Genomic DNA, 27,989 nt, shown 5'->3' on the forward strand with positions numbered 1-27,989 from the left:
ATCTCAGTTGTGATTCCATACAGTCCAGATGCTTTTCCTGCCTTCAGATGGGACAAGGCCTCTAGTAGCTCCTCCAGGGTAAAAGAGTCAAGATGATCTTCACTATCCTTGAGGGCTTTGTCCATTTCACGTTTCAGGGCTTTTAGTTGGCCTCGTGCTTTCTTGGTTGGTTTCCCATTCAGTTGAAGCTGATGTGCTACTTGGTCAGGTGTTACTGCAGCCACTCTTATCTGGGTATTTTTGTCATTATTCAGTTTTGAAATTGTAGTCCAGGCCTTTTTGCTGTTTAGGGTCATATTGGTGGAGGTTATTAATTCCTTCCATCTTTCTGATCTTTCATCGGCTATCATTAATGTGAGTTCTTCACCCAGTTCTAGGGTTTCTTCACTGAAAGGATCCACATTGTATGATTCAATGTATCTTTCATATAGTTTCTTGCTTTCATCTTGGAGACATGGAATATAACTTTTTCGGCATCCTCTGGGGATGTTTTTCTTTGCAACTTTCCATATGAGTGTTCTAAAGTCGTCGTATCTCTGTGGGTCACTTTTTATATTGGTGATCTCATTGTCTAAATCTTTAGTAAAGTTTTCCCAATTTGCTTTTCTAAAATTGAATCGTGGTATCGCATTTGATCCGAGGGTTTTAACAGCTGGTTTGATGCTGATGGTAATAGGCCTGTGTTGAGATTTTGGTATAGGCTCACCTACAGTCCTTTCAAAGTTTGAGAAGTTTTGAGAGGATATGAATGCCAGGTCCGGATTGTAACCTTTGTTCCACCGGGCACTCATAAAGGTTTTCTTGTCTTTGGGGTTATGGAGGATTGTGATGATGATGATGATGATGATGATGATGATGATGATGATGATGATGATGATGATGATGATAATTATACTGATAATAATACTGATAGTAACAGTAATAAAAATACTACTATAAATAGTAAAAATACTACTACATATAATAATAATAATAATAATAATAATAATAATAATAATAATAATAATAATAATAATAATAATAATAATAATAATAATAATAATAATAATCTTTGCACCAGTTATTATTTTCCGCGAAAGGGAAAACTACACTCCCGGTTTTCCGGTGAGTATGAGGACTCCCGTTGTCTCTGCTCTCAACTATTAAATCGTAACCTTGATCTGGCACATACATCAATGCATAATTTAGCGAGCAACTAAACCTTCCAATCGAATGTTGATAACAGTAGTGCGAGGGGATTTCGTCTACAGCAGTCCAATGCGAAACAGAAAAGAAGTAAATCTAAGTTAAGTCTAAAAATAAAGAAAAGAAGAAAAAAGACAAAAAAAAAAAAAAAATAAAAAAAAAAATCGTCACGAGCAGGATTCGAACCTGCGCGGGAAAATCCCATTGGATTTCGAGTCCAACGCCTTAACCACTCGGCCATCGTGACTCACTGAATTTTGTCATAATAATAATTTATAAAATAACTCAAAATTTCAAATTCTAAAATAAATACAGAGGAGTTTATTTTATTATTTCAAATTTTGATGTCATTTCATACGATATAGGTACAACTTTTTTATTTCTTTTTCATGAATTCAGTAACGCACGGCATTGAGGCCGTTGGGCAAGGATGATTATTGTCTATGTCCCAGTTCAGTTTCTCGACGCGTCATTGGTCTTGGTCGAGTGGCAATCTAAGGATTTTTTTTCCAATTAAAAGAGTGTATTTCGTCTATCCACACCATTGATTAGAGCTTGGTGGATTATATTATGTATCTATATTTTAAACCAAAAAAGGAGAGGGACTTCGTAACCCTTGGCGAAGCCTATTGTAAAAAAGAATTACTTTACGAAAGTCGTGTAAACAAGCACTTTACCAAACTAAAATGGGTAGTATTCGATAATTGCAAAAATCGGATATTATTGCTAGCTGTGTGATTTCTGGCTACCAAATACCAGGCGGGTATCAGCTGTATCAGTTGTACATACAATGATGCCCTTAAGAAGAGGGTGTTGTCATCACGTCGTTTCATCGAGCTATTTTATCAACCAGGAACAGTTAGGCTACAAGCTGAGTCTCTGTTTCAATTGAGATGATCAGTAGATAAAGACTAGGCTATTCACAACGGAATAGAGCAGTAAAGTTAGGTGCCCCAAACGTAAACAATAACAAGTTGCTAGTGATTTCCGTTAGGGACCGGAATAATTTACGCACAATATAGGTCTCCCAATTTTGTAGTTTGAGTTGTAGGCAATACACTTTCAGTATTGAAAATATGTTTACATAAAATCTAACAGTTGCAGAAATAATAACATAAGGCTAAATTATTATGAAAATCAGGCTCCGAATAATTCTCGTTTTGTTCACACCAGCGCAATAATTTGCTCTGGTCTAAAAATAGATAGACTGTAACTTTTGATAAATTTTAGAAAATTTTACCTTTTGTTCCATAAAATATCCATATCTAGACATTATTTGATGCATGATCGAGTATTTATGAATATGTGTTTCTTTTGCCACCTAACAGCCAAATTTTAAAGGTTATTTTTTTCTATTATTTACATTGGAACGTGAGCTGTCAAGACAGGAACATGTGGTTTGCCACGTGCTTCTCGACCTTTGTTTACGTTTGGGGCAACTAACTTTACTGCTCTATACTGGAGTGAATATCGGGTCCACGAATAGAGCAGTAAAGTTAGGTGCCCCATACGTAAACAAAGGTCGAGAAGCACGTGGCAAACCACATGTTCCTGTCTTGACAGCTCACGTTCCAATGTAAATAATAGAAAAAAAATAACCTTTAAAATTTGGCTGTTAGGTGGCAAAAGAAACACATATTCATAAATACTCGATCATGCATCAAATAATGTCTAGATATGGATATTTTATGGAACAAAAGGTAAAATTTTCTAAAATTTATCAAAAGTTACAGTCTATCTATTTTTAGACCAGAGCAAATTATTGCGCTGGTGTGAACAAAACGAGAATTATTCGGAGCCTGATTTTCATAATAATTTAGCCTTATATTATTATTTCTGCAACTGTTAGATTTTATGTAAACATGTTTTCAATACTGAAAGTGTATTGCCTACAACTCAAACTACAAAATTGGGAGACCTATATTGTGCGTAAATTATTCCGGTCCCTAACGGAAATCACTAGCAACTTGTTATTGTTTACGTTTGGGGCAACTAACTTTACTGCTCTATACTGGAGTGAATATCGGGTCCACGAATAGGTTGCCGATTCCTATGATCCGGTTCTCGTTAGCCGAGTTCACAGATCACCCATCACCACTTCACTACACACAACACCAAAGAAATACCTATAAATTAGCGAATGTTTTTATTATAAATTGGCACCACTCATCACAGAGAGAAGAGGATCTGTGCGGCACACTCACTACTTGGCAAAACATTCTGATTGATGAGTTCTCTGCGTTCCTTTCAAACATCATTGGATGAGTTAATTGTCATGAGAACGAAATTTTCAACCACTGCTGATGAGCTTTTTCATTTTCACTTTCATTTTCATCGACATTTTTCTGTGATTTGGTTTCTCATCTTAAACTTCATATACCATTCACCACAATGCATATCAAAGTCTACAACAACGCTCTCTATTGGTACATACAATTTATGGAATATCATGTTCAATTGGGAAGTCAGACTCCATCATATCGCTGAAACGGTAAACTTTTTTTTATTGATTTGAATTCGATAGATATTTCTTCTTAGAGTTAGAGAGCCTCGCCTTTGGCCGACCAACCTCCGCTGCACGTCCAACTCGCCTTGAGCATGCATTCACGTAAAATATAAAGATTTTTTTTTTAAAACCTACCTCTGTTTCAAAAACTAGCATCTTTCAGCTTTCTAAGAAACATTTTGATTTTTCAGAACTTAAGTTCGTTAAAAAAATACCGGCCAATCTGACCCGTTGAGTCGAATGAAAACGAAATTTTGTTGTTTACACGGTTCAAAGGAAATGCCGTAAATAAGCTTTCATGGACTTCCTGTGTTGTTTTTATAGTGTCACGTGACCGTTTTGAGAAATTTGTCGTCTGCTACAAATAATTAGACCGGTAGGGGGTAGATATTTTCGTTGGAGCAGAGAAAAAGTGAGTATTATTTCTTGGACTTGTAGAGAGGCCTAGGGTCCACCAGCAGACCAGTTGATTGAATGAAAGAGAAAAAGGGCTTTTTTATCCGCCGCCACCACCACCTTGAAAGAGTGGAGGGGGGGGGGTGCATGCCGACGAGAGGGAGACGTGTCGATTGGTGACCTTGGTGACGTCGAGCATCTCAAGGATGCTGGCAGTTGCAGTTGCAGGTGTTCTTAACCCCTTAACAGTGAAGCTAATTTTTTGCTTTTAGATAGTAGTTTGCTTTTATCTTTATTATTGTTAACGGGGAATACAGCGTTTCCACCAAGAGAGTAGTCAGACTATCTCAACTCGGACTTCAATTGTCTATAATAGTTTTGCCGTTACTTGTCTTTTGATGATAGAAGATTTGGTGTTAGGTCAAAGATCGAATTTCGCCGCTAAAAAAAAAGGTTGCATTGCTACTGGGTTTGCTCTTCCCCCCCCCCCCCCCCTCCCCACCCACTTTTTTTTTTCTTATTTTTTTTTCACCTTAGTATTGTTGATTGCTGCTATTTCCTTTTTTATGATTAGCAAGTGCCGTAGGAGTCTCACAGGATGCAGGAGTACTGCAATTAACCCTTTGCCAGTGACACTGATTTTTTTGTTTTTCGAATAATAGTCTTCATTTATATTATTTTTTAACGCAGAAAAAAAAAACGTTTCCACCATAAGAGCAGTAAGAATATTGATAAAAAGCGCTTTGAGCACGTTGGGTGGATATTGCTCTATATAAAAGCTCAAGTTTTTAAATTGTAATTTGTTTTTTGTCTTTTGATGAAAATGGTAAGATTTTATGTTTGGTCCAAGTAAGATTGATATTCGCCTTTAAAAGGTTAAGTTGTTTTGTTTTTTTCAGTTTTTTTTTTTGTTTTTTTTTTTTCAAATGCGGATACGCTGCTTCTTCCTTTTTTTTTTTTCCTCAACTGGCAAGCTATCGCTGTACTAACCCGCATGGCTTGCACACAAAAGGATACATCTAAGTCACAAAACCTTACATCCAGGTCACAAAATCAGACAACTAGGCCACACATCAAGACATCTCTGTTTCGTTTGTTCCAAGATAGCAAAACAAACCAGACGTCTTGGAGTTCGAAAGAGCTTTCCATAAAATATTTGGTATTTGCAAGACCCCCAGAAACCAATTCCTTATACAGCTCTTGTGCAAGGTTACTTATGACCTTGATTTCTTCCGTACCCACCCCCCAAAATCCCACTTATTATGTGGTATAGGCAGAACATAGTAAATAGCTGGACTGCCACATGCGTGACTAAATTGGCCAAAGAGAGAACCTATACTTTGGCATTAGACACCCATTACCTGATATCTTGGTTTTTAATCCTAGCCTAGTGAGAGAGAGAAAACAAAACAATCATACATGTATCTGCAAACAACAGAACGTTTTCATTTTACATTGAGATGGGAAGGGGAAGGGATAACATTATGACAAGAGAGAGAGAGAGATAGATGGGCGGGGGGATGGGGGGGATAGTAAGGGGGAATTGGAAAAGATGAAAGAAACAATGGGTTGCCTGATGACGTAGATCAAAGGATTGTTACAGCGGTGTTCACGGAGCGTACTTCGTGAAATTTTAACCTTTTACAGTGACACTGATTTTTTTTCTCCAGATTGCTTATGCAGAATAAATCGTTTCCACCAAGAGAGCAGTAGTAAGAGTATATTTCGACTCGGGCTTCAATTAAACTATAAATCGCAAAGCTTGTCTTTTAATGATAACATTAAGACTAAGATCTGGAGTTTGGGGAGTGTAAGATGGAATCTCGCCAATAATGGTTAAAATTGTTTTGATTTTTAAAAACATAACAGACACACACACACGAGCGCGCGCGGTCACGACAGCGAGGACCATCTATTGCATGTGTTGCAACGGTAAATCAGTTTACGTGTACGTAGATCCTGAGGCGAGATGCCCCGTTACCGTGTACGCACCCCCCCCCCCCCCCCAAAAAAAAGAAAGAGACACACACACATACACACACACACACACACGCGCAGTCTCGCATCCGCTACGAACTAATTTTGCGCACCAATTTTTACTGCACTAATGCACCAAATTGCATTTGGTTTGGCCACTTGGCCTCCTGTAACCAACTTTTTGGCTTCCTCTGACTTTCCCCGTTATATCGTTTTACTCTGGTACCGGTAAAACTTATTTTATTTGGCAATCTAAATATCTAAATGCAACACGTGCTAACGCCACAGATTGCATTTGCTAATGCTTCTATATATACGAATTTTCCTTATCCTATCTAAATTGTTTAACAAATCTAAAGAGTTTTCGCGAGGCTAAGGTGGGTTTGGTGGTATTTGGGCTCCTGCCGAGGAATCTGGCTTCTTGCTATAGCTAGTTTGGTCTCTTACTCAAAATGATCTGGCAACCCTGCCTGGCTAGGCGGAACCTTGATAACAGAAACGGGGCCCACACGATTTCGCGAGGAATTAATCATGAAAACAATTAGGATATAATTTCAACACAACTTTTGAATTCATCAAGGATTGTCCATTACCGAATGTTTTTTGATAGAAAACAAATGCATCTTCAAATCTAAACTGCTTTTGACGGTAAGCGGTAAGTTTTTATTTATTTTTCTGTCCAAACGAATGATTTGTCCTGGTTATAGAAGCTAAGTCTTAGTCTAGAGAGGCGAGCGGGGGGGGGGGGGGGGGGGGGGGGGGGCTACCAATACTTAGCTTCTTAATCCTTACCATTACATTCGTTTGGATTGAAAAATTTTTTTAAAAACTTACCGCGCTTACCGCAAGTCAAGCAGTTAGATGATAGAGCATTGTACTATCAAAATCGTATTGACAATCTGTGAATTTCAAGTTGGTTGAATATATCTAATTTTTTCATTGATTATTCTCGCGAAATCGTGTGGTTACTGTTTCAATGTGTGTCGCAAATAAACCAAAAGTGTGTTTAAAAGTTTATTGGAAAAAGATATCGGAAAAAGTGTCCTAGATAGGTCATGCAATTTGTGTGCATAAGTGTAGGTCTTTTAAAAAATTCTATTGGATTAAAGCTCAATGAAACCTATATCATTTTATAAGTGTTTTAACCATTTAATGATACAAAATGTGATAATAGATAAGCAGAAGAAAAGTATGTCAGTTTAAATCTTCGAGTTCATATTGCTGAAATCGAACAAATTGTTCGATTTTCAATGAGGGTAGAATCGAGAGAGTTAAAGGCTGAAAAATGGTCTTCTATTGCCTTTGTTATTTACTGACGGACTTTGTGACCTGAAAATTGTTGCATTTCCGGTAGTAACCACCATTTGGATTTCAAAACTAGTCTAAAATGGCCGCTAAGATTTGAGTAAGGATTTTGCTGGAACGAATTTCATGGATGCGGTAAACAACTTTGCCCTGAATTTAATTTTATATAAAAGTTAAGATGTTAAATAAATGAGCCATCATGAAATTTTGATTTACTAAGTTCTGATCTTTTAATTATCCAAAGCTAAATTATACCCTATTTTATCCATGATCAAAAGTTATACTGAATTGTCATTGATTTTAAAATAAACTACACCAAACGATAGAGTAATTTCTCCTGAAGAAAATAAGACATAAATCATTAAAATCCATCCATAAACAAAAAATCTATGGAATTTTTTCTGAGGCCCATCACTCAAAAGTCCAAAAAATCGGGTCACAGCCACTAGCTCATTTATCGGCTCCCTGTTGGAGGGCCAAATGGGGGTTAACCAAAGTACCTAATAAGTGCAGTAAAAATTGGTGCGCAAAATTAGTTCATAGCGGATGCGAGACTGTGTGTGTGTCTCTTTTTTTTTTTTTGGGAGTGCCTACGTACACGGTAATGGGGCATCTAGCCTCAGGATCTACGTACACGCAAACTGGTTTACCGTTGCAACACAAGCAAAAGATGGTCCTCGCTGTGCGTGTTATTTTTTAAAAAATCAAAACAATTTTAACCGTTAATGGCGAGATTCCATCTTACACTCCCCAGACTCCAGATCTTAGTCTTAATGTTCTTAAAAGACAAGCTTTGCGATTTATAGTTTAATTGAAGCCCGAGTCGAAATATACTCTTACTACTGCTCTCTTGGTGAAAACGATTTATTCTGCATAAGCAATCTGGAGAAAAAAATTAGTGTCACTGTAAAAGGTTAAAATTTCACGAAGTACGCTCCGTGAACACTGCTGTAACAATCCTTTGATCTACGTCATCAGGCAACCCGTTGTTTCTTTCATCTTTTCCCATTCCCCCTTACCAAGCCCCCGGCCCATCTCTCTCTCTCTCTCTCTCTCTCTCTCTCTCTCTCTCTCTTTTCTCTCTTCTCAGTCTCTCTTCTCTCTCTCTCTCTCTCTCTCTCTCTCTCTCTCTCTCTCTCTCTCTCTCTCTCTCTCTCTCTCTCTCTCTCTCTTGTCATAGTGTTATCCCTTCCCCTTCCCATCTCATTGTAAAATGAAAACATTCTGCTGTTTGCAGATACATGTATGATTGTTTTGTTTTTTCTCTCTCACTAGGCTTAGATTCAAAACCAAGAGACAGAGATATTCCTGAAACCTCTCTATGGCCAATTTAGTCACGCATGTGGCAGCCCAGCTTTTTATTATGTTCTGCCTATAACACACAATAAGTGGGATTTTGGGGGGTGGGTACGAAAGAAATCAAGGTCATAAGTAACCGTGCACAAGAGCTGTATCGGGAATTGGTTCCTAAAATAAAATCTCACCATTTTCATCAAAAGACAAACAACAGTAATACAATTTAAAAACTTAAAAAGCTTTTATATAGCGCAATATCCACCCAACGTGCTCAAAGCGCTTTTTATCAATATTCTTACTGCTCTTATGGTGGAAACTTTTTTTTTTTTCTGCGTTAGAAAATAATATAAATGGAGACTATTATTTGAAAACAAAAAATCAGTGTCACTGGCAAAGTGTGTTAATTGCAGTACTCCTGCATCCTGTGAGACTCCTACGGCACTTGCTAATCATAAAAAAGGAAATAGCAATCAACAATACGAAAAAAAAGGAGGGTGGGGGGGGGGGGGAGAGCATACCCGGTAGCAATGCAACATTTTAGCGGCGACATTCGATCTTTGACCTAACACCAAATCTTCTTGCATCAAAAGACAAGTAACAGCAAAATACTCACTTTTTTTCTGCTCCAATGAAAATATCTACCCCCCTCCGGTCTAATTATTTGAAGCAGACAACAAATTTCTCAACGGTCACGTGACACTGTAAAAATACACGGAAGTCCATGAAGCTTATTTACGGCATTTCCTTTGAACCATGTAAACAACAAAATGTCGTTTTCATTCGACTCAACGGGTCAGATTGGCCGGTATTTTTTAACGAACTGAAGTTCTGAAAAATCAAAATGTTTCTTAGAAAGTTGAAAGATGCTTGTTTTTGAAACAGAGGTAGGTTGTTTTTTTTTAAATTTCTCTTTTACGTGAATGCATGCTCAAGGTGAATTGGACATTCAGCGGAGGTTAGTAAGCCAAAGGCCCACCTCTCTAGTAATTATTAGGATTGTAGTTGTAGCAAGTGCTGTTACTGTTGGTCTACACTTTTTGTTTTTTAATTTTCAAATACGAAGGAGTACTGCGAATATCGATATAATTCATTTCAGTTATTTGCAGTAGTAGTAGTTGGTGTTGATGATAGTAGTAGTGGTAGTGGTGATGACTATATCAGAGCTGCCAACCTACTGCAAAAATGCGGAATTGTACGCATTTTCAGTGATTGTACACTTGTACACATTTCCCCCAAGATTGTACCCATTTTTAGTGTGCAGAGTCACTTCAGTTTTCTTTAGTTGTAATTCATATTATTACTAGCCTATTGAGAAACCTTGGTGACCAAGTGGATATTCATATATTTTTTGACCAATTATGATCTTCATTCTGGGAGGTAGGATTTTGAAAGGATTGGATTATAGTCTTGGGAACATCATTGTTGCTGCAATTGAGCTTGTGTGGTGTGACTTTATGTAATTATACCTTCCTCTTACTTTCACAATGGTTAGTTTCCATCGATTTCAGAATTGTACCCATTTTTTTTAAAATCTCCCCCATTTTGAGGTCCCATTGTACATTTTCTAATCAGATGGTGTTGGCAGCTCTGCTATATAAGGATGATGATGTAATGGTGGCGGCGGTTGCTGTAGTTTTGATAACAATGTGGAGGTAGCTATGTTAGTGGTAGTAATGATGATGATGTGATGGTTGTAGTAGTAGTGGTCGCGATGATGAGGAGGAGGATGATGATGATGTAAAGGTGGTGGTGGTTGCTATAATTTTGATAAATATGATGTGGAGGTTGCTGTGGTAGTAATGATGATGTGGTGGTGGCTGTAGTAGTAGAGGTAGTTTGTTGATTGTAACTTCTATTGCAAGAGCACTGAGATATGAGTCATGAGCAATGGCGAGTGTGTGTGTGTGAGAGAGAGAGAGAGAGAGACAGAGATATTCCTGAAACCTAATATAATATATTTAACTAACTCAGTAAAACAATAAACGGGGACGGATCTTTTCTCATTAAAGTAATCTGTCAGTTAAGCTGATAGATTTCAAGATGTGAATTGAAAGATCAAGTGGAGAGGTGGTGATTGGAGTAACAAAAACAAAACAAAACACGATCTTGTCAATTTTCAGACTTGAAGGAGAACGTTCAAAATCTCAATTCTCTCACACAAAATGTTTCAACCATACATCCTTTTCTTTCCTTCTCAAACTAACACACTCTCCTTCAACTTCAAGCCATTTAACAACACGCCATTTTGAACACGAAATACAGTGTTGTGTTCAGTGAGGGGACAAAGACTAATTTTCAGAGTCAGGAGAGCGCTTCTACTACTGCGAAAACTGATTTTACTGTGAATTCACTATTCGCAGTACTACTGCAAATAAAAAGCACTTCGATAACAAAATAAAAATGGAATTCAAATCCCATTCAAATATTTTAAAAATTCTTTTTAATTTTAATAGACATGATTGATTAAATTTAAATGTATCCACAAGTCAAGTGGATCTGTGGCAAAGTTGTTAAGCTGTCTGACTCTGAACTGGAAGTCCTGGGTTCAAATCAAATGCCAATGGGGGATAACTTTTTCATTTCAATTTCTTTTATTTATATTATATTTATATAATGTTATTGTTCTTCTACTTCTTATTTTCTTTTTTTTTTTTCTTTCATTAATTTATCATTATCATCACCGTTCATTTCTCATGCTTAATTATTATTATTGATTATCATCAAATATTGTTTTTATAAATAAAGCTGTGGTTATTCAGAGTCAACTCTGAATAACTGTGGACAGTTATTAATAGGCAAGTAGCAATTACAGTACTCAGTTATCCAGAGTTGAGTCACAATAACTACAATGGAGTCATCAAAAGTTGGTAGTAATTGAGTTATCCAGAGTTGAGTCTCAATGATAATTATTTTGATTTGGCTTTAATGTAGAGCTAGGGAGAGCACATATTGTAGTCTTATTACAAAGTCCTTTCTTCCATATTTTATAGAGCCAGCTACTGCATTGTTAATAGGGTAGTGGGGGGGGGGGGGTCAGAAAAAAAGTCAACTGTACCCGGGGTTGAAAACCAGTCCCTGTCTATTATTAAGCTGACCCCCTATTATTAAGCTGAAATATATATATATATATATTTTTTTTAACAGATTGGTAAGTATGATATTGACATTGCTGTATTTCAAGAGGTCAGAATGATGACGTGTAAAGATGATGTCGCTCCACCTAAACAAAGTTGCCCTTCTCAGTTGGATCCCCTTAAGTGGCTTCTTCCAGAATACAGATGGATGTTGGTACATTCTGCTGGAACAGTGACTCCAATCAAGTCATCGCTTGGTCATGTGTTGCAAGCAGAGGGTATGCTTGTCTTTTATTCATAGCTATTGAATGTTTCTCAATGAAGTGTCTGTGATGAAATTAGTGAACAGTTACTATTTTAACCCAAAGAGTATTTATGTCAATGCTGAGAATGACAGAGATTAATTTTCTTACTCTTCATTGGCTTTAGTGCTTTCTTAGAGATTTTATTATTTTTTTTAAGCTCACTCACCATGAATCATCATATTCAGGAACCTGGCCATATTTGGAAAGAATATACAAAGATGGTAATAAAAAAGGAAGTGGCTATACAGGTCAACTCCGCCAGTTAATTAGATTCTAAATTGAATAAAAGGTCTTGTGCCCGACAAATTAATTGCAGGCCAAAAAGCAAAGTCATTTCAAATTACTATTAACATTTCTCCATTACCATTAGTTTTAATCAATGCTCACTGTTTTTATTGCTGTCAACTCTATTTTTTGTAAATTGAGCGTGGACTTCAGGGAAAGCACCTGCATCACATCAGCGTGTGCCATCGTTCGCGAATATTCTTAACCAATTAAAATTCTTTCTGGTGGTAGCTTTTTTACCTATAGAAATACTTGTCTATTTGTGATTTTATTGTGGTCATGAGTGATAGTGATAAGGATATTGACTTATGTAACACGACTAATGTGGAGTGTTTTGTTGTTTGTTTTTTTTTTTACTACTATTTAGGAAGAAGGGGGAGGGGCCAAAAAAAAGGCGACGTACCCAGAGTGCACTGTATATAAGTCCTACCACCACTACTACTACAATCACCACCACATCATCATCCCTACTACCACCACTAATGCTACAACCTCTGCAACATCATCTCCCCTACCACCACCACATCATCATTCCCATTACTACAACTACCACCTCACAATCATCCCTACAATCAACACTACTAAAACTGCCACAACATCCTACCTATCATGAGTACTACAACTACCACCACACCATCATCTCTACCACTAGTACAACTATCAGGCCTGTAAATCTTCCGTCTATTGTCCGATTTCCGACAGTACGATTTTGCTCTTAAGTGCTAATATATTTTTTTTTTTAATAGTAAAAATAAAATTCGTAACGTCAAAGAACAGAACCAGTAAAAAATAAAATAAAAGAGTTTTATTTCGTTCCTCGAAAAAAATAGATTTTATTCCGTTTCAGATGCCGACTTAAAAAAAAAAAAAACTTTTCATTGTCGCGTCAAAGACCAAACAAAATTTGCCGTTTATCAGTTAGCTATAATATTATCATGCCACCTACAGGCTCCGCCAGCTGTGGATGTATTCACTGCCTGGTTACAATGCCACAGCCAGCGAGAGTGGGTCGCGAAGTTCGCGCGAGTCGTCTTCACACACACACACACACCCAGTCAGTAAATAACGCACACACAGAAGTGTGTCGAACCGGACCGGAAGGTTTCTCTCTATTTTGCTACCGACACACATGCATATCTCCGGTTCTTATTTCTCAGTCTCTATATATATTTCTTTGGTTCCGTCCGGATGTGAGATGGAAAAAAAATAACGCGAAATAATTATTTTATATATAATATATAAATATATATTCTTCTTTGAAAGCTCTCACACCACCGCACCACCTCCTCTTCTTCTTCTTCTTCTTCTTCTTCTTCTTCTTCTTCTTCTTCTTCTTCTTCTTCTTCTTCTTCTTCTTCTTCTTCTTCTTCTTCTTCTTCTTCTTCTTCTTCTTCTTCTTCTTCTTCTTCTTCTTCTTGTTTTTCTTCTTTTTCTTCTTCTTCTTCTTCTTCTTCTTCTTCTTCTTCTTCTTCTTCTTCTTCTTCTTCTTCTTCTTCTTCTTCTTCTTCTATCAGAATTAATATCAAAATAAACGAAAGAATCAGCGTAAACATTCAACACAAACAGGAGCGAAGATTGCAGCTTCCTGTGATTAAGCAAGAGATACGCATCCTTCAAAAGGGTAGGAATTTTTCTCTTCCTTTCATTTACAACTATTTCAGACCTGGGCCCTGAAATAATTGGGATTTTTTATTTTTTTTGGTACCATAAAATAAGGACCTCGTTATAAATAAGTAGGGGAAAGTGATCTGATTTGACTAGTCAATTGACGTGTCATATCTGTGTTGTGTCCATATTTTTGTCCTGTTGTGTCTATTTTCGCGTGTACAAAAAGTTCCGACAATTTTTTCATCAACCATTTACAGGCCTGAAATATTACCCACATCATTCCAACAAATTATGAGTATTTTTAAAGTGAAAATGGGGGTGGGTGGTGGTTGTTGACATTGTATGATTGCATAGTACAATTCTATTAATAAGATGATATAAGATAAGATACACTTTATTGATCCTTGTATGGAAATTATAATTTTGTATCACAACACAATTCAGTAATATATAAAAGAAATATCAAATGTTAATAAATTAAATGAAATCGGCAAAGAATATTAAAAGTCTTAAATGTACAGTGGAACAACAAGCGGATATATTATGGTGACTATGATTATACTTATAATAAAATTCTTGTCCAATAAAAATATAAATAATCAACTGATTATCAAGATACTTTATAAACTGGTAAAGGTTAAATGATATTATACTAAAAAGTAGAGAGGAATATAACATAAAAATGGTGTTATTGCGGTTGCATAAATATTTCATCTGAGGAATAAATAAATTATTTTGCGGTTGTCACCTTAATTCATAGAAATATTTATCATTTGCTTTAAAGTAAAAGATTGTAGATAAGAGATTGAAAAGGAGTTATATATATTATTTCTAAGTTGTAAGATGTTCTATAAATATAATTATTGAATCACCTCTCTATAATATTATCATTACTTCACACATGGATAGATGAATATGTTGGCTTAATTTATTTATTTAAAAAAAATAACTTTTACTTTAAATTTAGAACAGGACACATAAGTTAAGATCATAAATTAGTGATTATCTACATGATTGTGTTAATACTATAAGTGATTGTGAAAATTTATTAATTCTCTCTTAAATGATGGGACTATATCTAAGTCAGTGTCAGTGCATAGTTTCTCACAGCCGTGTGGAGGAAAGAATTAAAATATCTCTGTTTCTTTGTGATACAATGCAGAAGACGACCGCTTCTTTTGCTGAATTGAATCTCTTTGTGTAGTGGATGAGATTCAATAGATACTGCTTTCAACTTTTGAAATTCATCCAAGTGGTGTCGGAAATTGCTGGAGACACATTTCGGATTCCATCTTAATTTTAATGAAATTCAAATTAATAGGTTATAGTCGCATGGATGGATCATGAGCAACGCGCTAAAAAATTTTCTCCTTCTTTTGTGTGACCCAGTCATTCTCACCCCTGATTACGAACAATACTTACAATGCCTGACGACATACGAACATTTAAACACATGGTTACAATTTCAAACTACATCAACCGGTCGACCATCTCCTTTTCAACAAACACGTCTTCTCACTCACACAACTACAATAGGGACTGAACTAAAGTTCACTCAAACCAAGGTCTGTGGGTTTGGCAGGTGACCAAAGGTCGTGGACAACTCTAAAATACGTTGCTGACAAAGATTATTTGTGAAGAGGAGTTAAAGGTATTGCTATATTTGGCATTTTTTATATTTTTTTTGGAGGGGGGGGGGTGTTTGTTTCTGGAGGTAAATTGTTTTATGTGAAATTAATTTTAGCTTCATAACTTCATATTATTTTTTCTGTTTCAGGACTTGGAGTCATCAGTCGAAGACCAATTGTGTCGTCAAATATAATCAGAATGAGGCAAACCAGCTTTAGAGATTTGAATAAACGCATTGCACTGCACATCAAGATCAAGATGGAGTCTGAAAAAGAGGAGCATGATAACTTCATGGACATAGTGGTGGTGCATTTTTCTTATGACCCACAACAACAATGTGACAATGCCAATGATATTATCAAGTATGTAAACGGTAATGCTGATCTCTTCTTGTAACATCGTTTGTGTAGGGTGCAACCCAATCATAAAGACAAGGACAGGACTGTCAAATATTTTTTGTATTAGATGCCATGAAAGAAAATTATAGGAAGACCTTGTAGTTTTCTTTTTTTTTACAGGTCTCTTAATTTTCCGTGGAATTTTGTGATTCCAAATTTTTCAATGGTTCACATCTAATGAAAGTTAATTTTGGTTTCATGTTTAGTCACTCTTGACCAGGATTTTTTTTGGGGTTCATAACCCCTGCAGATGGTACTCTTTTGGCATTAAAAATAACATTTGTTGGGGAAAAAAATCCATAAAGGTAACTTCTTCAAATGAAATTAAAACAGAGGCCTGTAAATTTTCAGCCCATTGGCTGATTTCAGACTTTTAACAATTAGCAGTTTTGTCTTTCAACTGTCAACATTGAGACCATTTTTTATCTTTCATGGAACATCCAAAGCCTAATAACAGATCGTAATCCAAGATTGTGTCAGTTTAATTTTAGACTATTGGGAAAGTCCAAAAATGATTAATTTCTGCTATGGGTTTTACCGATGAGTGTGTCAGTTTAATTTTAGACTATCGGGAAAGTCCAAAAATGATTAATTTCTGCTATGGGTTTTACCGATGAGGATCACACCCTGTATTGCGGGATTATCGTCCCAGGTTACAGGTCATGGATCTGAAATCAGCCATCTCGCTGCTTGCTATTTATCTTTGTTATCGGAGACTAAATTTCAGATCAAAAGTCTGAAAAACTGAATTGTGAAAAATGCATTTACTCAATGTAGCAATGACTATGAAAAATGTTTCTTTCTCTTTTTGAGGAAAAATTTTGTCTAAAATCAAAGCCCTATCTCCACTGAGTAAAAATGTTTTTGAATTTTGAAAATCCATTCATAAATAAACAAGTTATGCAGTTTCAAAGGTGTCATTTATTTGGGTGATCCGCAAAGAGGAAAAAAACGCGAAAATATGGGACGCTTTTTCAGCATTTTTTTTCGACCTTTGGTTGTATCTTGCGTACTAAGTGGATTAAAAGATTGAAACTTGAAGAGCAAATTAGGATGGTGTTTTGTAAAATACGGGAAAAGTACTCGTCATATTCCTATGAAATTTTACAACCAAAAGAAGAAATGTTCATGTATTACCTTGTCAGCGACAAAACCTCCACGCCCGGTAGTTTTAGAAATATTTTACTCCAAAGAGTAAAAATCTATTTTTAACTGTCTTCTGGTAATCGCACGAGTTTTGTCGCTTGTCATAATCTAAAATGACCTTTTTTCTAACTGTGTGCCAACTTTCAGTCATATTCATCGATAAACAGCGTCGTAATTAACTTTTTAAAATAGCATATACGAAACGGCTTCATCCCATATTTTGATGCGAATTCGGGCACTTCGTGAGCGAAAAAGAGGCCCAAAGATTTGTGCGGGATAGTCATTGCTACTCAATGTACGAAGCCGGTCCTCAATGATTTTTGGGGTTTTTTTTTTTTGTTTTTCCACGAAGCTGCCTTGATGTTGTTTTTTTTTTTTTTTTTTTGTGTTTTTGTTTTTTTTCATGAACCCGTCTTGATTTTTTTTGTTTCTTCATGAAGCTGCCTTGATGTTTTTGTTACTGGTCATTAACGGTGTTGCCTGTCGAAAAAAAAACCCAACCCTGTAATATCACCTAACCAGCGTCATGTCCTACATGTTAAATATTGCTGTTGGCTAAGGGCCCCTTGTAAAGCGCTTTGAGCGCGTTTAGTGGATGTTGCGTTTTATGAAAGTTCAAGTTTAAGAAAGATGTCTTAGAATGTCTCAAAGGCCTCAAATTCCTTTTAAAAATCTTTGCCGTCTCACACACTTTAATCTAATACATATTTATCAAACTGCTTTGAACACCAGGAAAAGTTTGAATTCATGAGTTGAGGAATAGTGAAAATAGGTTTTGTAAATTAATTTGATTCTTTCTTCTTTTTTTTTTCCTCTTCTTCCTTAGCTGTTAGTTAAGCTCTAAACAAGTTGTAATTAAAATTATCTAAATATTTTTCAGATGCTGGTCTTCATAATTCTATCATCCTTGGCGATTTTAATGTTTATGATGAATTGAGTCCAGCTGTTGGTCAATTTGTTGGCTTACCGAGTGGTTACACGAGTTGCCAGAACATGCCAAATGATGACAAGATTTCAGTATTGGGAACGTTTCATGATGTATGGCTGTCGAGTGGGAAAAGTCATCAACAAGGACTTTCTTTTAGCAATATGGTATGTTTGAAAAAAGATGGTTCAATATCATATTTTTCCCTTTTTTTTCAAGCGCGTAACTGTCAATTCCAAACCAGTGATATAAAGAAATCAAAGAAAAAGCTACCTCATATGACAACAGGCTTGGCTTTGTAATGGCTTTAGTGTTATGAAATATTAAAGTTAAGAGAGCATTTCAGAAAATGGAGATAAACTTACACTGCAGATAAGCTCTTGGGAACTAGAAAAAAAGTTGATCTTCTCCGAAGTATATCTTATCCAAAATAAGGGGAACAACCCTTGAACACAAACATTTGTTTTATCTATTTTTTTTAATAAACATCCCCAGAAAGGTGGCCCAGCTTCCTGTTAAACTTGGCTAAACTAAGAGCTTTAGAACCACCTTTTTACAATGAAATAGGCATACGATTATCTAAACACACAGAAAGGCAGAGTGAGAACGTTGGGAGAGTTGAGGCGCTATCATCACAGACCTGCCAACCAGTACGATTTTTTGACCCCGAATATACGTGGATTTATTCGTGGATTTAATACGATTTTTTTAAAGATATGTGATGTGAATGATCTTGATGATACATTTGATGCATTGATACACACGTGTCATACACCAACTGTAGACTGTGTTTCTGAATGAATGATGCATCACATTTAATGGTATCATTAATTTATAGGTATCATTTCAGTTGCTTATATGATGCCGGTTTTCACCAATATTTTTCTCATACATTTTTGAGGATTTGCATAAAATTATGCATATAAGCTTGTTTTATACTTTAAATAGTCTCAGACCACATTTAAACTTTTGCCACTTATGAAATAGTAAATTCTAAGTGAAAATTTAATTGAACCAACATCTTTGATTTTGAAGCCTTCAATTAAAAACTGTATTGCTAATTAACTTAAACATAAATGGGTTATTTCCCTTTTTAATAACTAAATTTGATTTATAAAATAAAATTTATAATGATCTTTTTTTTTCTTTATTATTTTGTACGAGTCTTGAATTACAAAGTGGGCATGGTATTTGGTTCAAAATGAATTTTTTTAGAACCATTTTAGAAGTATTTAACTTGTCTCTGGCAGAAAACACAAGAAGGCCCAAAATGGGGGTCTCCTTTTGAAATAAACTTATTTCTATGAAAAAATCCAAATTCACTTACTTTTTGTGTGTGTTTTGTGTTGATTTATGGTTAAGGAACCTGTGTGAGCAGTTTGAATAAAAAATATTTTGTTGTTATTAAGATATTGTTTGTTGAAGTGTTTTTTTATGGGTTTTGGCGACAACAAACGTTTTCATTTCAGCCACGGTAGTTTCGGAAAACTGAGTTAAAGAAACATGAAATCAACTCAGAAATTCTTTGAATGGCCATATTTTGTGAAATAAAACATTAAAAAATCGGAGAATGAGTTTCATTTTTAAAAATAATTAAGATTTCATGCTTAAAATAAAGAAAAACGGCAGTTTTCGAAAACACAAAGTTTTGGGGACTTCGTAATTCTTCCATAGTGAGGCTCTTACTTCCTGTAAAATACGAGTCAAAACATCCGGCGTCTACATCGTTTTTCCATAGCTGCAGTTTTTGTTTACGGCCCTAAAACGTTATCCGATAACATGGACGAGTGAAAATTGGTAAGTTGACTATTTTTATTATAATTTTAAGTATTTTAGTATAATCATTGTGAAATTCAAAGGATTTGTGTTAGTTTTAATGCCTGTTTTTCTGTGTGTCGCTCTTCCATAGCCGTTTTTCCATAGCAGAATCAAGCCGGCTTCGATTGTTTTGATTCTGATAATTCCATTTCTAACCCCTGAAAGTCAATAATCGACTTATTTTATTGTAAATATATGATGAATGACAAGATAGAAACCCACAACTACGCAGGATGATGTTATTTTGGCTTGAAATGCCTTGATTTAATGTTTGGGTTAAAACTGCTATGCCACAGAATAGCGAAACCAATATGGCAGCTGATTCACGATAATGGCATGGCTGGCGACCCATAAGAAATCAACTAAATTTAGATAAAATTTATGAAAATGATAAATAGACGTTATTTTTATCAAATCTGGTTCCCTTTCATTTAATTTGATTCCCACCATTTTTCTTTCTTGTATGATTCAGATAACATCAGTAAAATTTCTCTAATTAGTTGTACATTTATTTCAGCTACTTTTCTTCATATAAATATTTCGATGATTATATGTTATTTGACTCATTATTAATATTATTTGCTAATTTGTATATTTTTCTTTGGGCAGGTTCTTTTATTATTTCATATTGCATTACACTTCTTAACATATGCGATATAAACACAACTTTCTATTTGACTTTAATGTAATATTACCAGAACCATATTTACTTATCTTTCCCAGATCAGACTGTCCAGTGGTGAAGGTGGGGGAGTACCTCAAAATAACATGCGAGATAAACAAGCTCACACAAAGACTTTTTTTTTTGCTGTTGTAAGAAGTTTTTCATACCTTTAATGCAATATTTTGTAATATTTATAACTCATTTTCATGTTTTCTGAAGTTGCAGGTGGTAAGTAAGCTGTTGTTTGACTTTGAAATTTGAATTTTTTTTTTTATGATAAGAATATACCTATCATCTTGTTTCTTGTAATTTTTCCACAGGTTTCAACCCCACCAGGGCCTTCTTCTGATGCTCCATTCGTGCGATTCATGCGGAAGGGCCCTGGCAAGAGTTATGTGTTTGGTGATGTTCCAGATGAAAGCTTCATCAGTCAGGGCCCTCCGGACAACTACCGCTGGACAAAAGTGCCCTCGGAGCAAGTTACGATTGATAACAAGGGGCACTATTTTTAAAAATTATAATTGATTGTATATATTAACCTTTATTAGTATTTGCTGTATATATTAGATTTATTGATTATTTATGACATTTCAAAGAATTTTATACTTTAAAATAAAAAAAAAACATGAAAACTTCAAATTTTTCCGACTCGTGTCCTTTTGTATTTTTTTTTTTACATTAAAAAAAAAAAATATGGCATGAATCCTGCTATTATTTTGAGAAAAATGCATGGGCTGCTTAGTTATGCTATTTTAAGATGATTTCAAATGCCTGGGGGCAGGTTTGCATTGAAATTTTGGTGATCCTGAGAATTACCAGAAAATTTCAAAAAAACGGAAGAGTTGTCTTTCCTTGACAATTTCTCGTCATGTAAGAGGCCTGCTGCTCTCAAAAGCTATTTTTTCTGAATCAGCAATGATTAACCTTTCATTTGATACCAAATATGATGTGTTTGGAGTATTTTGAAAATTGGTCAAAATGGGCCCCAAAAAGAAAACCCTTTGAGACCCTTTGTGTTTTCCGCCATCTGCATATTACATACTTTGCGAATTTCCCATCATTTGACCAAAGTAATAGTATTAGTAGTATATAGAAGTAATAGTAGTAGTAGGAGTAGTAGTAGAGAGATGTCATTAGATAATATATATGGAAAATATCTTGCTACTGTTGCAAATTGTCATCTATTGAATTGAAGACCACTCTCCCAGATATTTTATCTCAAAACTTTCTCATAACTGATGTACTGGGCTAGCAGATTTCACCATCACAACTTCATTTGGTACATCAGCATCTCTTACCCTCACCATCATGACATCACCACTTCTACAACTGCCATCACAGCATTGTCACGGCCACAACCATCACCACATCACTTCTACCATCACCGCCACCACAGCTTCATCATCATCATCATCACCACCACCACCACCACCACCACTAGAGTACCATCGCTACAACAACCAACCCTTCTTCCACTGACTCTAGCATCAATACTACCAACATGTTAAGGGTCTTTTGGTCGTTTCTTTGAGTGTTTCGAAAGCAATTTCCTTTGATATTGCAATATCTGAGCCTTGTGCTAATTTTAAATGGCAATTAAGTTTTAGTTTCTCGATAAATCGATAATTTTGTAATCACTAGAGATTGCTTGTATGGTGAAGATCAGAGTTTATATTGATTTGGGATTGATGTTAGCTTTTATATACATTTTTGTATAGTGCCCACTTTTTTTCCACATGTGCGGACAAAATACACTTCTTTCAACTAAAAATACACTTTTTTTGTAAAAACAAATACACTTTTTAGGGTCATGGAATACACTTTTCATCCTGGGAAGGTTGGCAGGTCTGTCATCACTCGTCACCTATTCTAGACTAATTGTTTTATGGCTGCCAGTCTAGTTCTGGTTGCTGATTGTTACAGAAACACAGAAGGACAAATCAAATCCTTTTTTTTTAGCTTGGGCAACCAATGAGTTTCTGCACTGACAGAAGTTATGAAGAACAACAGACAAAACTGATAGGACTCTGCTGACCCGATGATATCTTTGTCAAACAAGCAGCTTTGAATTGCATCATGGATCGTTGGCCCCGTGTATGAAGTAAGAAAAAGTTCTCAAGCTGTGACAGAGATGAGAAGATATGGGCTGCTTATACTTGGAGTAAGAGAAACCCATTGGATACAATCCAGACAGAAAGACCTCAATTCTGGGGAGAATATTTTATATGCAGGGAGAGGGGACAGGGAGTAGGAATAATTTTACACAAGTTGGCCCAGAAGTCACAGAGAGGATGGGAACAACACAGAGAAAGGATCATCATGGTATCTTTTACAACATGGAGTAAGAATATCAACATGAACATTATACAGATCTATGCTCCAACAAATGACGTAGCAAATGATGACAAAGATACAATTTATAGTCTGCTACAAGTCATTGATCAGTTACAAAGGAATGACATCAACATTGCGATGGGAGATGCCAATGCTCTAGTTGGACAGGATAACGTAGGTTATGAAGGTGTCATGGGCCATCATGACTATGAAGGACAATGGTGAGAGACTTGCAAATTTTTGTGCATTCAATCCTTTTAGTGATTGGAGGATCAGTGCTTCCCCCTGAAATTTTGTCTCCAATATAGCTGTGATCCACCATCGATAGAAGAGATTGTGGACATCAGTAATTGTAATAATTATAAAGGAATCACTATTTTCTCTATCCCAGGAGAGTTTTCAACCGCATTATTCTAGAGAGCATTAAAAATGCAACAGATGCTAAACTGTGGGACAAACAGACAGGATTTTGGAAAAAACGTTCAACCACCAACTAGATTGCCACTCTGCGAGTCATAGTGGAATAGTCTAGAAAATAGGACTCTCCTCTTATTGTCAACTTTCTGGATTATGAGAAGGCTTTCAACAGTATTGACAGAGCAACATTGTGGACAATTTTGGCACATTATTGAATCCCTGAGAAGGTGAGCCTCATCAAGGAAAAGCATGAATGAACAAGTTGAAGGGTTATACATGAAGATCATTTTACTGACAGCTTTGAAATTAAGACTGGTATCAATCAGGGATGCTTGCTCTCACCATTCCTGTTCATCCTTGCCATTGATTGACTGAAGGAAACATCCAAAGGGCTAAGAAATGGCATACATGGACACAGTTGGATGATCTGGATTTTGAAGATTACTGGCTCTTTAGATGCGAGCAAAAACCACAATTCTAAACAGCCTCTCGGAATCCATTGATTTGAGAAAGTCAAAGGTCTTAAGAATAGGTAAGCGTCAAAGGGAGCAGATCAAAGTAAAAGATCAGGAAGATATCGACACTTTCTGCTATCTCGGGAGTATAATAGATCAAAATAAAGGCGTGGAAGAAGAGGTGAAAGCACGGAATGGAAAGGCAGAGAGTTTGGAGAACTACAGATATGACTAAAGTTGAGACTGTTCAACTGAAACGTGAAGTCAGTCCTACTGTACGGATGTGAAACTTGGAATGTATCAAAGGCATGTATAAGGAGGATACAGATTTTCATAAACATGTGCATGTGTAAGCTACTCATTATAAAATGGATGGGCAGGACTAAGAACGAAGAAGCGTGGAAAAGAACACAGCAGAAATCAGTGGGAGAGGAAATAGGAAGAAGACGATGGAGGTGGATTGGACACATCCTTAGAAAGAATGACTCCACTATAACAAAGAAAGTATTGGGCTGGAACCCTCCGGACAGAAGATCAAGGGGAAGGCCACGGGGAATATGGAGAAGAGTGAAAGAAGCTGATATACAGAGAAGTCATTAGAGGTGGAAAGAGATAAAAAAAAGTTTGCTCAAGATAAAGAGGGATGAAAACTGTCTGTGGCCTATACCCTGACCCAGAGGGAAACAGGCAATGATGATGATGAGACTAGCTCACAGATTGAGTTTATCTTAAACGCTTTAAATTACTAATGATTTAGAGTAGAAAAATCGGGACTATCCTTAAAGTTTGTTATATGCGAGAGTTTATCTTAAGCGGACAGCAGTGTCTAGCAATGACTATGAAAATACTGCTCTTAAATCAAAGCCCTGTCTCCACTGAGTAAAAATCTTTTTGAATTTTGAAAATCCATTAATATTATATAGCAAAGTTGTGCAGTTTCAAAGATGTCATTTATTTGGATGACTCACAAAGAGAAAAGAATACAGAAAATATGCGACGCTTTTTCTGCGTTTTATTCTGGTTTGTGGCTGTATCTCGCTTAATACGTGGAATTAGATATTAAAACTTGGCAATTTTATAGCAAAATAATCAGAAAATATGATGAAGACATCAGAAGAGTTCTAACTTGTATAGTTTTAGAGCTGTATGGCTAGAGTCAATTATAATTTTGTTTTAAAATATACATAATATTGATCATTTGGAACTTTTCCGAAGTGTAATTTTGTGTCTACAACCCATACAAATGATACGAAAAATGCCTGCTAAATTATTATCAATCAGTCCCTTGAGACCATGGCTTATGTTATTTCTAGTATATATTTGGGAGAGAGAATGTGTTAATCTACTATCACTATGACATAACAATGAAACATAACTTAATTTTTTTAAAGCGCGCAAGGATTTGTGTCATCAGTCATCGCGAACAAGGTTGCCAGATGGCCACGTGTGTGGCCAAATATATAATTTTGTTTCTTTTATTTAATTTTATTCATCTATTTTTGTCTCAGTGACATTTATCCTAGTCTATTCAATTTTCTGTTTGTTAAAATTTAATTCATTTTAAGTGGGCCAGTCTTAATAGTGAAAGCCATATGATTTTCTATTTAGTCACTTTTTAAGTCGAATTTGGTCAGGTGAAAATCTGGCCATCTGGCAGTCTTGCCTCGCTCACGTCATTTTTGTGTCGCGCGATGGGGGAGCAAAATGGCCGTCTCCATATTTTCACTCATTGAAATGCAAATTGGATTGGTGTTTTGTGAGAATACGGGAAAAGTACTTATCATAATCCAATGAAATTTGAAATATAAATAGAAGAATTGTGCATATAAAAACTTATTAGCGACAAAATCTCTCCTCTTTGTAGTTTTAGAAATATTGTACTCCAAAGAGTACAAATCTATTTTTAACTGTCTTCTGATAATCGCACAAGTTTCATTTTTTCTAATTGTATGCCAACTTTCAGTCATATTCATCGATAAACAGCGTCGTAATTAATTTTTTTAAATGGCATACACGAAATGGCTTCGTCCCATATTTTGTCGCGAATTTGGGCACTTCGTGAGCGAAAAAGAGGCCCAAAGTTTTGTGCGGGATAGTCATTGCTACAGTGTCTCTGTTGGATATCTAATGTTAATGTGTGAATCTTTATTGTGTATTTATTGGGTATGTATTGTTAGTGATTATCCTAAAATGTTTTCATTTTCAGCAAAGATCTAAGTGAGGCGATGTTTTTTGTACAAGGTGCAGAGGTACATCTCTTCTATCATTTGCTCCTCCTCCCCACTTCATCTAAATTTTATCGTCGTTGTATAAACGCAACACACCATTCCGACCCAATACCGCGGCGACGGCTTTAATATAACACACCTTTTCCGAGTCACACGTGTGTCAGTTGTAAAAACGTAACACAGACCCGACCTTGATTCAGATAAAAATTCTATTGTGTTCTCTATGAAATAAAAGCCGAAATTTGATTGGTTGATATTATTAGTTTCATCCAATCAGCAAACAGTTTATTTAAGCTGTTTGGGTTGAGTATGATGCTAGTTATTGACGTACGAAATGACGCGATCAAACCTGAGTGGCGCTATATGTTAGCTACGTCATTCAAACTTGCTAGGCAAGTACTGGGAACCGGTCGTCATTTCCGGTTGACTCCAATGCGGTAGAAGGGTTAATGACCATATGTTGCAATTGCCATTAAACCTCTAGAAACAAATGAATGCTGGTCTTTTGTTATTGGTGGATTTTAGTCCAGGTTCTATATGCTTTGTGCATTGATAGTAAAGTGGAATGTTCAAATAACCATTATTCTAAAAGGCAATTTTGACCTTTCATCTTTTCAGCCAACTCCTGGACCTCAGAGTCGACCAGATAGGATATTGATCAGCAAGCAGATTCAAGTGACTGAAGTTGGTCTTGTTGATCATGAGTCTGATTACTGGAATCATTATCATACCACTGCAATGTTACATCGTGCCAGAACAGTGTTTATTGCTTCATACCATTCTTTTATCCGATTGGATGGATATTCCTGTTTGCATGATTGTGGCCCTCATGGTTCGTGCCGTTGCGGGGTGTGTATAAAAGGAGGTAACCACAATAATTGTCATCTCCCCAACTGCTCTGAATGTAACAGTTTTAAGTTTATTGTTTTTATCTCATTGTCTTTCATTGTTTATGTTATGTTTTTCATTCTAATGTTATCTGTGATAAGAATTCTTGTGGTCTCTGCTCGTTTCAATCAAAATGATGTTATAGACATATTGGGATATCGGTGCTGCTTATTCAATAAACAACTCTTCCAGTTCAAATTTCAGGTATTTCCTCGTAGGTTTAGAATAAGGTTGATAAGTGTTTTAAAGTTGTACAATCTACCTCCTGCCGTAGTTGCCTTGGCATCCCTCATCCTGTTGTGTTTAATATTTTTTGTCTCTTCCATTGTCTTTCATGAGGCATTGAATGTTATTCTGTCAATTCTTCCTGAGGAGAAATTTCCATCTGACCATAAAATGATTTTTTCAAGAGTTAAATTAAGACACAGAAGTTGAAGGCTTTCAGTAACACAAATGGCGGAGTTTTACCTTATCTTGTCAATCTTGCGACGATAAGCTTGGTGTGATCAGACTGGAATGTGTCTCATGATGTTTTGGCCATATGTGGCCTAGCGTCATGGGATCTTGTGTTGTACCCATGAAAAGTAACGATTGGTAGTAATCCCAACCCATACCAGGACATGAGGCAGATGAAAGTTTGATTCCTTTGTCCATGCTGATGTAAATTTTTTCTCATCTGTCAATTCTGTTCACCAAAAATCTTGGCCCATCTTTGAAGAATATCATGTTCTAGTATCTGTGGTTCGATGTGTTGTGACTTTAAATAACTAAATTGCTGAGAGTATAGAGAGGATTCGAAGTATAATCAAGTCGCAGACACAAGAAAAATAAATTATTTACGTACTCAATCTTCACTCTCCAACTCTTTCAACTGAATGACCTAAATCAACACAGTCATTTGAGTCGCCAGCGAAAAATAGACTGGTACTTATAGTTACAGCACCACAGTGTTGAGCAGGTGATCTTTTAATCCTCTACCTGTACCAAGGTCAAGAGGTCATTCACTCCATCAATTTCCTGACCACTGCAACGGGTTATCTTCTGTGATACTTAACAGATATGTTTCTGATATCTGGTTAATTTACAATCATTTTTGCATAACCGCAGTCAATTTTACCAATATAAACAGATTAGCAACACTTTGAGAAAA

General features: G+C 36.0%; 1 protein-coding gene, 1 long non-coding RNA gene and 1 other non-coding gene across 5 annotated transcripts; 2 read left to right on the top strand and 1 right to left on the bottom strand.

Moving 5' to 3' along the window:
• Nucleotides 1–1,350: 1,350 nt before the first annotated feature.
• Nucleotides 1,351–1,432, bottom strand: Trnas-cga (transfer RNA serine (anticodon CGA)). The gene has a single exon. It is a non-coding gene; the product is annotated as a tRNA-Ser (tRNA).
• Nucleotides 1,433–3,190: 1,758 nt separating this feature from the next.
• Nucleotides 3,191–27,989, top strand: LOC144975049 (uncharacterized). Of its 3 annotated transcripts, none has more exons than XM_078918732.1 (5): nt 3,191–3,676; nt 11,847–12,017; nt 15,715–15,939; nt 17,991–18,202; nt 26,570–27,989. In XM_078918732.1, exons 2-5 carry the CDS (start codon nt 11,855–11,857, stop codon nt 27,272–27,274), a joined length of 1,305 nt encoding a protein of 434 aa, XP_078774858.1. In that variant the 5' UTR covers nt 3,191–3,676; nt 11,847–11,854; the 3' UTR covers nt 27,275–27,989. The 3 variants fall into 3 exon arrangements, with proteins under 3 accessions (XP_078774858.1, XP_078774855.1, XP_078774856.1); XM_078918729.1 differs by having other exon boundaries at nt 3,196–3,676; nt 11,810–12,017; XM_078918730.1 differs by lacking the exon at nt 3,191–3,676 and adding an exon at nt 9,423–9,549 and having other exon boundaries at nt 11,810–12,017.
• Nucleotides 18,345–22,686, top strand: LOC144975051 (uncharacterized). The gene is made up of 2 exons (XR_013645859.1): nt 18,345–20,666; nt 20,838–22,686. It is a non-coding gene; the product is annotated as an uncharacterized LOC144975051 (long non-coding RNA).

Source organism: Berghia stephanieae, chromosome 6 (genome assembly GCF_034508935.2).
Source record: "Berghia stephanieae isolate SIO BIC M18660-M18661 chromosome 6, UCSD_Bste_1.3, whole genome shotgun sequence".
Classification (NCBI taxonomy): Eukaryota; Metazoa; Mollusca; class Gastropoda; order Nudibranchia; family Aeolidiidae; genus Berghia; species Berghia stephanieae.

Coding starts and splice junctions, on each gene's coding strand:
- LOC144975049 (XM_078918729.1), top strand. CDS start 3,413: ATGAGTTCTCTGCGTTCCTTTCAAACATCATTGGATGAGTTAATTGTC. Junction 3,677..11,809: donor TCCATCATATCGCTGAAACG/GTAAACTTTTTT, acceptor TTTTTTTAACAG/ATTGGTAAGTATGATATTGA. Junction 12,018..15,714: donor TCATGTGTTGCAAGCAGAGG/GTATGCTTGTCT, acceptor TTTCTGTTTCAG/GACTTGGAGTCATCAGTCGA.